A 10,604-nucleotide genomic window follows, 5' to 3' on the forward strand; every position below is an offset into this window, starting at 1 on the left:
AGGAAAGCACATGGAGCCCCTCTGGTAAAAGGCAGACTCCAGCAGTACAAAGATAGCAACACTGCTCGGCCTGAGCCTGTTCAGTCTGAGCATGGGCATGAAAACACTAAAAGGTTTATTGACAAAAGGAAACAAAAGTGGACAATCCAGATACACCTCTAGCTCCCCAAACCTCCCCAACCTCCTGTGAGGTTCCATCTTCTCACTCCCCATGCCATTTGCTTCAATCAAGTCAGTCTGCAGTAACCCTCAGAACCACACCTTTTGGTGACACGCAAATGTTCTGTAGCAACAGGAACCCAACAGGACAGGGTGAACACATATTGAGGCCTCAAGTGTCTGTAGCATTCTAGAATGGTCCTGAGATATTTTGCCCAATAAGTTGCTGTCTGGGAGAATGAAGTATTTTAAGTGGGAAGAAACAAAGTCTGCCAAGGCAGAGGCCACGAGGCAGCTTGCAGAGCATCCTTTAGGACTGGGGGAAATAACAATACTTGCATGTCGTGCCTTTGTGTTGTTCCAAATTTCCCCTAAGCACCACACAATCCTCCATTCAACATTTGTACTCACATGGTACAAGGCTAATACAAGCTGACAAGGAAGACAATGGCCAAAAGAGTCAAACTGACAGCCAAGGAAAAAAACTAACAAGGGAATTAAAAAGCTGCAGACAGCTGGACTCCTGACTGGCTGCTTGAGAAGAGACCCAGCCGGTGTTGGGAATTGGTGCTCTTCGTAAGAGTGGCAGTTTCTGCAGCTCACTTTATTAATAAGGTGTTGGTTCCTTCAATCACCAGGCAAGAAGATTTCAGCTGCGACTCTCCAGGCACAGCTAGGATGGTGCAAAAGAAGCATGACATTATCCTACCATATTTAATGATGGAGGCAGACATTACAAAAGGAAATGGCATCATTTTTAGAAAGCAACAAGGTATTTATATCAACTACTGCACCTGCACAGGTACTAGCTGGGAACAATCACAAGAAGTACCAGTCTTCATGCTTCAGGATATTATTTGCGGTACAAGAGTGAGTGGTCAGGAAGACATACCAGTGGGGAAAAAAATCCTACTACTATGGCACTTTGCAGTTAAACACATTGTGGAAAACAGCAAATGGAGTGGGGACACTTTTGCCACTGCTGTTCTACTCTATGTGGCAACTGGGACTCCTGAAAGGGAGGTAAAGAGAGGCACATTGCACTGAGATCTGTTATCAGCACCTGTTAGTTGCAAAGGATAACATCTGGGCCTTGAGAACCGACTCTACGCTGAGGGCTCCTGTCATCTCCAAATTGGTTTCCTCAGAGCAGGGAAGATAACAAGTGCAGCTCTCTAATTATAGAGGCACATAATCATCTATGACAGAAGGACATCTCCTGGGAAAATATATTTATAAAACACATTTCCCTCCTCCTAAATAGAAGGTATTTGGATAATGGAACCAGTATATAGGCATAACACAGGAGGGAAAAATTAACACATACCTGAATGTGGTGGGATATAGGCATCCTCTCCAAACAGTGCTAAAGTTGCCTGTTTATAATCTGGACAGAAACAAATACAGCCCAGTATCACCCCTGGGAACACTTTGCACAGTGCCCGAGCAATGCACATCAACGTAAGATCCTCAGACTCCTTCAAACCAAACAGTCAAAATATGGACCCCATGCCAATGTGCTCCGTGCTAGGAGAGGCTGGTTCCATTCCTACCATCCTGGTAGCCCCCTCAGCACATGATGGGACTTTCTACCTTTCTTCAGCACTTCCCTGAAAGGAGCTTAGCCCCCAAGTCTCTCCTGTCTGACCTTGAGATTTATACAGGGATAGTCCTTTGCTGGTCCAGTTCTGACAGGGGAGTTACCACAGTCTAGGAGACCCTGTGTAGTATTTGTCTCCTACTTGGTAGTGGAGCTACCCACACTGTTTACAGCACCGCAACTGGGGGAGGCAGAGTCAGAACTTGACTGCCCCTTGTTCTTCCCAAACTCAATCACCAATGGTTTCCCCTGCAAGTTATATCCATTCACCAGCAGCAAAGCCTTCTGGGCAACCTCCACACCTGCAACAGGAGTGAAATAAGATTAGATTATAGGTCTCTGCTCCTCAAGCCCACTGAGCTCCACAACAGATTTTGTGGTCTTCTCCAGGTCATTAAGGGTTCTCATATTCAATCTACCTACAGCAGCTATACCATATGGTGGTGACATCACATTAGTAGGGCAGTGTAGTGAACAGCAGCCAGCATCAGAGATCCTCCTCATCCATGGAAGATAACCTCACTCTTATTCCATGGAGGGTCTGGATAAGCTTGGAAACAGAATCCTCTGCTTGTCCCAGGGCAAGTAGGCCTTCCAGCACATTGCACTTTTAGTAATAAGGAAAAGACTACAGGGAGCAACTCACTGGAGAAGGTGATGAAGGCTTGGCCCCTCATGCGGCCATTCAGCAGGCGGAACTGAATTGGTGGCCTGTCCTTCTCCTGGAATCGAGCAAATAAGGAAACCAGCTCCCTCACTGTCACCCGGGGACTTAGGTTCTTCAGATACAGCACCTGACCAGGACAAGTAGAGACTCAGTTACCACAGGTACGTCAAGTGACATTTCTTTACATCCAGCTACACCAGACCTGAACCTCTCCCTGCTCTACATTTGAAGGGGCTGACTCTATCCCTCTCAGGCACAGAATCTCCACTGTTCCACACAGAGAAAGGCATGCTCTATTCATTCATCCCCCAGCATCTTTTCAACCCCGCACTGGGAAGGCTGACTCTGCTCCTCTCACTTCCATAGGCCTCTGCCTCATATTGATGGCTGTATATTTAAAAGACAGAGATAAGCATATGTAGGCAGGATGGCTGGCGGCTCTTTTGAGGATTTATCACACTGTACATATGTGAGGAGTAGGGGTGTACCGATAGAGATTTTTTGGGTCAATACCGATGGCCAATTTTTAACAAGCCATATTGGCCAATACCAATCCAATTGCCAATAGGCAGCCCAGCAGCATGGAGAGCAGTGTCCGGCTGGTAAGTGTGTTGTGAGGGAAGGGGCATTTGGGGGGCAGATCAAGGCCCCCATGATGAAGAAGGGTGTTGGGCTGGGGCAGGGGTAGGTGATGCATAGCCGGGGCAGGGCAGGGCATGAGATAGAGCTGTGAGCAGTTCCTCTGGGGGTGTGTGGGAGTGCAGCTTCTGCCACTGCACATACCCTGGGAGGGCATGGGGGGGGCCATGTGTCCCCGGATTTGCACATGGGCGGGGCAGGTTGCCACTATGAGCTGGGGTCGTGGCTGTACCAAGCTCTTCTCAGTGGGGCGGGGTGGGGGGCGGATGGGCCAGGCTGTGCTCGGGATGGCAGTGCTGGGAGCAGGACTGCGGAGGAGCAGGGGGGGGTTCAGCCACCCCAAAATTCTCTGTAGCCCCCCAAACTTCCTCCCAGCCGATTGCCGATACTGTCAATTTTCTTTATATTGGTGCTGAGCCAGCATGGGACCAATGTATTGGTGCACCTCTAGCGAGGAGCTGTCAGCTCTGGTTATTTATATCAAAAGCTCTTCTTGCCAATTAAACATGGTTTAAACAGTTGGCAGTATGAGTCAGGCACTTAGACTGTTCAGGACTAGGTATGGAGGCAACACTTTATTGGACTAAGTCTCAGAGCCAGATCTTCCACCCCAACCTGGGACTGGTGTTGGAGCAGGGCTGACCATTGAATACCCCTGTAATCTTTACACAGAGGAATCTTCTCATTCAAATATCTCTTTTCTCACAGCAGAGGAAAGAAACTACCTACTTTTGGGGGGAGGGGAGAGTATGTACTCTTCAGGTGATGGCTTCAGTCATTAACAAGCAGGAACAGCTTCGCCACACCATGGTCCAACAGTAGCCAGGAAAAATAACATACCCTATATTATCACCTCTAGGTTGGCTTTTGCTGTACCTTGCTTGGCTTTCCTGGACTGTATGAGGCAAACCGGGGAATGTTCTGGATTTCCTCCTCTGAGAGACGGTTCTTCTGGATCTCCTCTTCTGGAATGAAATCCACAGACTCCTTTATAGCCACGGGGTTTGGGGTGGGCTGTTGGGCTTCAGATTCCACAGGCTTTGGTGCAGGGACAATGGGATCTCCATCGTGTTCTACCTTCTTTTCCTGGTTGGAAAGTAGCCTTGTTTCTTTATTCACAGGTCCAGTTAGGGCCAGGGAGCAAGGCCAGCATGGATCACCCTCTACACATGGACATTCTTCAGGTAACTGTTTGCTTAGCATTTCTTGATAAACAGTCTCCAGGTTACCCATTGGGTCCTTCTCACTTGCCAACCTCTTCTGAGCTTCATCTGATCCACAGTAAAGAAACACAGTGAAAGAACAATTATGTATATCACAGGGAAGCAAAGAGTTGGAACTTTGGTCCCAAGGGCAGGGAAATGCTTATTTGGCCAACTCCATTCAGCCTGAATCAGGAAGAAGTGCACAGGACTGGGATTCAAGAGACCAGGGCTCCATTGCCACCTCTGTCCCTGACCCTACGCAAGTCACTTTCCCCCTATATTCTTCCATATTCCTCCAACATTTGTGCCTCTTCAGATTGCCAGAAATTTGGGGCAAGGACTGCCTCTTAATAAGTACATGCACATGGCCTAACAGCCCTAATTCTAAATGAAGTCTCTGGGCACTGCAATAATATCAATAGTTAATGGTAAAATGGAGTGTACATGCTGCTATTAAATGTATCAGGCTGAGGTCTGCCTCAAAGTTATCCTCTGCCACCTCAGTGAGATCCAGAGAGTATTAATAGAGCAGCACTTGATCTTCCAGGGAAAGCATTTCTTAATGAGGCCTACTGCTCATATGTTAAACTGTTTGGAGAGCCCACCCTTGAAGGGTTCTGTTCACACAAAATGCTCCTGGCGAGAGGAAAGAATGCCTCCTATGCTGCAGGAACAGAACGATTTCACCAGAGGGAACAGGCAAGAAGGAAACACACATAGCTGCCCCAGATCTGCATTTCTAGGAATGCCAACTCCTGCAAACTCAGGTGCCCAGTGAGTCACTCCTAGCCTGCTAAGGAGGCAAGGGGAGCTCATATACCTTGGTGATAGAGTGCCCTCAGGAAGGAATGACGGTCTGTCCCCTGGAAGAGTGCATTCTCGATTTCCATCTCCCGCCGGCTCAGCTGTTTGCTGCCGGCAAATCTCTGTGGCAGGGAGAGGATGTGCTGGCGTTCTGTGATCTTCTCCTGGATGGCCTGCAGCCGATGCTGCGTGGCCTCGGGGGCTGCCCCCAAACCAGAGCCCTGAAACAGAGCAGTGACCATACTTAGAATGCCCACCACACCCACTTGTGGCAGGGCGATGCTGGAATTCAGACTCCACATCACTTCAGCCCCACTGGTTGTCCCCAGCCAGAGTTGTGCCTAGAGAGTGTCTATCCCCACTGGGTGAACACTATGATGCAGGAAGGCAGGAACCCAGAATCTTTATGTGAGGGGGGGGGGGGGGGGGTAAGCAGTTCAAGTGGGAAGAGGATTGGGACTCCTTTTTGGATCCTGAGATGGACTGTTTAAGATTCATTCCATCAAGTTTTATCTCAGTTGCCTAGGACTAGAATTGGGACCAGGGCAGGAGATAAATCAGCAATTTGCTCAAAAGAACTATATCACACTTCCAAAAGTCTTTAGTTCCTTTAACTAAGTAAATCCAGGCTCTGCTCCTGTTCTCCACTTTTTCTGTGAACATGGCTGTATGGATGATTGATCCCATGCAGCAGTTGTTTCTTGGCAGTACTTAAGACACCTCAAAAACTGCAGTCTTACTGGTTATTGTTAGTATGTTCAGCAGTGCTTGGGTGCTAGGCCCCAGTAAGCCTGAGATGGCTTTCATCCCTGTGTCCCTGCCCCTGCCAGTACAACTCTTTCCTCACCTTCTGTGCTGAAGTCTGGTTCTTCCAGAGTAGGATCTCTGAGTCTGAGAGCCCCAGTTCCCGGAGAGAAGCTGTTTCTTTGTCATTCTCCTGCAGTGCCTGGAACTGTGATAAAGTTAGAGCACCTGCCGCCTCCTCTCCAAAGGGTTTGTAGAAAGCTGCAGGGGCAAAACATCGTCGCTTGGACTTGCACCTGTGAACCAAAGCAACAACAAAGCAAAAATTCCTTGCACCTTGGAAAAGAAGCTCACAAGACAGGATGCTGGCCTGGATAGCCTGGACACACACTGCCTAGGAGCAGCCCAGTAAACACAGTTAAGAAGTTGTGCTTCTGCAGGTGCTATCGTCAAATCTAGACACAGCCCCCATTCTCCTACTAGATACTGTCTGACTGTAGGAAGCCTTGGAGTATGAAATACTGTCTATGTTAGCAGTGCTCAACCTCCAACCAGTAAGGCCATGCCACTCATCTATGGGTCTCTCTACAAGTCTGAAAATATGGCAGTGGGGGAGCGGTGGCTGTGTTAATTGCCTCTCCCGCGCTGCCATATTTCTGGACACATGGAGAGCCCTGTGGGCAGATGACATGGCCTACCATGCTAGACAGCCTGAGAGCCAGGGTTCACTCCAGAGCAAATCTCATGCATATGGTCAGACCAGCATGCTGGGCTGGATCCAGCATGTGGGGCCAGGTCAGCATGCCAGACTACACCCAGAAATCAACCCCAAATACCAACCCCACACCATTCATCCTGCCCACAAGGCTGGAACTTTGAGCACCACTGATCTGTCACCAGCAGCTGAAAAATCTAACTGCACCTTGGGTTTGCACATGAAGAATGCTGGGAGCAACAACCACACTCCCAAGCTCACTGCCTGAGTAAGACACTGCAAAAGAAGCTCCTGCTGTGAAAAGTCCCTAATAATTTCTGTTAGAAATTAAGCTGCACCACTATGCCCTCACCATTAGTGTGATGCTTTCCTGCCATCCTTTGTAATCTGAGCATCCTCGATTTACTGGTACACTTGTGCCAGCAGCAGTAGCCTATGTCCTCTGTCTTCTTTTGTATTTTGCCAGCTGGTTCAATACTCACTGTTCAATGGAGACAGTGGTGTCAAGCTGATGGTGAAGGAGGCTCTTCAGCTGCCTTTCTCCTTCTGTCTCCAAATCCTCCAGGAGGACATCATCAGCAGACAGACAGCTGTTGACCCTGGGGAATCACAACCAATGCACAGGTGGTCAGTAGAATACAAAAGGGGCTTCACTCCCTAATACACCACAGTGAACTCTTGGTAGCACACTGATTGCCCCATCCTTTATTAGGACATTAAGAAGACAACCTGACACTGCAGATGGGCTCCGAAGAACATGATGAAACTAAGACTAACCTGAACCATGGAGCTCCCACTAATACCAAGCATAACGTTGCAGAGAGTTGAGACTATTTCTCCAAAAAAAAAAAAAAAAAAAAAAGATATCCCAAGAGTATATTTTTAATTCAAATGGAAGCTTTTATTCTTATTTCCAGAAGACCTATTTTAAGAAATGGATCCTGCTTAGCTTCCAGTGACTTCATGTAAAAAGAAACAGAACGTAAAGCCATGTTCTTTTCTGCCTTTCGAAGGCACGTCTTGTTCCATGTAGGTTACTCTCTACAGAGTAAAGAAGGACATTAGCATTTACTATTTGTGATCCTTCAATTCTAGGTGTTCACAGAAAGAGGTAAGAATGGGACTAGGAAGGAACATCTGACGTTAGTCTCAAACTCCACCTATAATGTAGGAGGCACTGGATGATTCAGTTAACATGGGGAAGAGCAAAAATAATTAGCAATGCTGGCTTTCTAAATCATTATCAAGTCATACTTTGTTATGACGAATGAGTTAGCTCTCACTGTGCTCAAAACTGGTTCAGGCTGTCCATCAGTGGGAATCAAACATGGCTGTTTGGGCATGCAACTTCAAAAGGAAGACTTCCTGCCCTAGTTTCCAGCATTCAGAGGCCCAGGAAGGGCAGGGGATGGATCACTCTGGAGGAGCCCTGCATAAATACTCTTCTACTTGGCATCCACTCTGCTACTGCAAGATAAATACTGGGCTAGATGTGCCTCTGCTTTGACCTGATATGGAACTTCCTATGCTCTTAACTCAGTCACACAGCCAAGGAGGTGATACTTCCCCTCTATCGGGCGCTGGTCAGACCACAGTTGGAATACTGCATCCAGTTTTGGGTGCCACACTTCAAGAGGGATGTGGATAACTTGGAGAGGGTCCAGAGAAGGGCCACTCGTACGGTTAAGGGCTTGCAGGCCAAGCCCTACGAGGAGACTAGGGCACCTGGACCTCTTCATCCTCAGCAAGAGAAGGTGGAGAGGTGACCTTGTGGCTGCCTATAAATTACTCATGGGGGCGCAAAAGGGAATTGGTGAGGCTCTACTCACCAAGGCGCCCCCGGGGGTAACAAGAAATAATGGCCACAAGCTAGCAGAGAGCGGATTTAGACTGGACATTAGGAGGAACTTCTTCACAGTAGAGTGGCCAAAATCTGGAACGGGCTCCCAAGGGAGGTGGTGCTCTCCCCTACCCTGGGGGTCTTCAAGAGGAGGTTAGATAGGCATCTGGCTGGAGTTATCTGAACCCAGCACTCTTTCCTGCCTATGCAGGGGGTCAGACTTGATGATCTATTGAGGTCCCTTCCGACCCTAACATCTATGAATCTATGAAACATATAGGTGAACAGCTCTGTAACAGGGGACAGCTTTCTTCACAACCAGACCTGGAAAGTTTGTCCTTGGATCCTAAATGAAAGCTTTGATTCTGTTTAACTATAGAGGCAAGAGGAGCCCACTTAGACCAAGCTGCTTTGTGTTAACATGGAGATTTAAAAAAAATCTTTTCAGTGGCTTCATCAGTAACAACAAGCCTGAACCTTGGTACTGAAAAACTGCTAAAAACTCTTCCTGGAAAGCCTGCAGACAGGAGAGACTGGGAAGTCCTTATCACCACATCAGCAGCATTTCAAAATAGCTCATGACTTGGGGCAGCAGCATCTGACAGGACAGCCAAAGACAGGGACCAGACAGCTCAGGAGGTGAATGTTGGGCCTGGTCTGCGTCTCCCTCCCTGGCCAACCAACCCCCTTGCCAACACAGCCCACACTCACTCCGGAGCAACTCTGCTAGGGCAGGGCTGTCAAATATATAACCAGTCCTCCAAATCTGGCCTGTGGAGCCCCATTCTCTGGCCTGCTGTGCTGCCCTGGCTCTGGAGCAGACCCACACGTGGCACATGGTGCCACCCCAGCCCCTCACACTGGCCCGGCCCAGCCAGAGTGGGCATCACGGACTCCCAGAGACGTGGGGCTGGAGGGACCTAGTCCAGCCGCTGCCCGAGGCAGGCTGGTCCCTACCCAAACACCTATCCATGGGATAGGTGTCACGGCCCGGCTGGGGCAGGCACCACGCGGAGCGAGCGCTGGGCCTGGGGTGGCTCCACCAGCCCGCGCACAGGTCGAGGAGACGGCAGGTCAGGGCCAGGCCGCTGGAGAGTAAGCTTCGACCCCGCGCCACGGCGGGCCCCGCCTCTCCCCCGTGCCCTACCCCTGCAGCAGCCCTTCTCCGCGCCCCAAAGCCCGGGAGCGAGGGGCCGTGCTCACCTCCGCATGGCCGCCGGCAGTAGCGCGGAGCCCGCCCCGCCGCGCTGCCTAATGGCGGCAAGCGCCGAGCGCTACGGCAGCAAAGCGCCTGGGGCAGCCGGTGGGGAGGCGGGCCCCGCCCCGCCCCGCCCCGCCCCGCCCCGCCCGCGCGGTTTGCGCGCACGCAGCTGGGGCGGCGCTGCGGGGCCGCGCTCGCTGGCTCGGCTCCATCTGCCGGCGAGCCGACGCTGCCTCGGGACCAAGCCCCGCATCCCTTTCAAGCTCGCGGGGGCTCGGCCCTCCCTTGTCCTTGAAAAGTCGTTTCAGTCATGATTTAAATCCCACCCTCCCCCACAAGCCCGGTTTGAAAAGAGCAGTCATGTAACAGGTTTGGAGCCAGCCGCCGTTCCCATTGTCATCTGTCCATCTGCTTAGCAGCTGACTAAGAACCCAAGCCAGCTCTGCCCTGGGGTGCAGGTGCCTTACCAAAAGTGTTGGTGAGATGACAGTCGTCCCTTTGTCCACCTACCACCTTACTGCAACTTAGTGCCTAAGTGAAGCAACGTAGCTGCCTTAGCATTGAGCAACACTGGAGGTATGCTCTCCTCTTAGCTGGCAGAGGTAGTTGTTTCAGGGCTGTTCCAAGACAGAATATGCACTTACAGAATATGAGCATGCAAGTGCTTTATGGCAGTGCTCCCACGTGCAACAGAGATAACAGAGATACCCTAAGCATGGATGAGGAACAAAATGCATTCAGTATGTTTGATGTTGTAAAGTAAATGCTGACAGTTAGATGTTGCCTCAGCTGTAGGAGTCTGAGTTTTCCCAGCCCAATGAAGCTAAGCTGTTTCTCCCTGTGAAGCCTTATTGCTGTTTACCACAGTTTCATGCATAAAAACCAGCTGCAGGAAGCTGGAGTCCACACTATGCAAAAAAAGAGCAGTTTCTGCTCCTTGCCACCAGACGCTGAAAATAAAGCCTCCGCACCATCCACAAGTAAGCAGGCTCAACTCCCTAGCTGCTGCTACTCAGTTACTCACTACAAG

General features: G+C 49.9%; 1 protein-coding gene across 2 annotated transcripts; it reads right to left on the bottom strand.

Annotated features, from left to right (window-relative positions):
- Positions 1 to 91: 91 nt before the first annotated feature.
- RBM41 (RNA binding motif protein 41) lies at positions 92 to 9,684 on the bottom strand. Of its 2 annotated transcripts, XM_019487975.2 has the most exons (8): positions 9,577 to 9,684; positions 7,016 to 7,132; positions 5,922 to 6,114; positions 5,091 to 5,295; positions 3,942 to 4,336; positions 2,406 to 2,553; positions 1,487 to 1,546; positions 92 to 832 (listed from the first exon to the last, which is right to left on the bottom strand). In XM_019487975.2, the coding sequence occupies exons 1-8, from the start codon at positions 9,582 to 9,584 to the stop codon at positions 759 to 761; spliced, it is 1,200 nt and encodes a 399-aa protein (XP_019343520.1). In that variant the 5' UTR covers positions 9,585 to 9,684; the 3' UTR covers positions 92 to 758. The 2 variants fall into 2 exon arrangements, with proteins under 2 accessions (XP_019343520.1, XP_019343519.1); XM_019487974.2 differs by having other exon boundaries at positions 92 to 2,061; positions 9,577 to 9,683.
- Positions 9,685 to 10,604: the final 920 nt, after the last annotated feature.

Source organism: Alligator mississippiensis, chromosome 8 (genome assembly GCF_030867095.1).
Source record: "Alligator mississippiensis isolate rAllMis1 chromosome 8, rAllMis1, whole genome shotgun sequence".
Lineage (NCBI taxonomy): Eukaryota > Metazoa > Chordata > Crocodylia > Alligatoridae > Alligator > Alligator mississippiensis.

Bases quoted from the DNA above. Each gene is read 5' to 3' on its own strand.
- RBM41 (XM_019487974.2), bottom strand. The intron at 6,115-7,015 runs GTGAGTATTGAA...TTTGGTTCACAG, and splicing joins ACCACTGTCTCCATTGAACA to GTGCAAGTCCAAGCGACGAT. The intron at 4,337-5,090 runs GTATATGAGCTC...ACTGTGGATCAG, and splicing joins GAGGGCACTCTATCACCAAG to ATGAAGCTCAGAAGAGGTTG.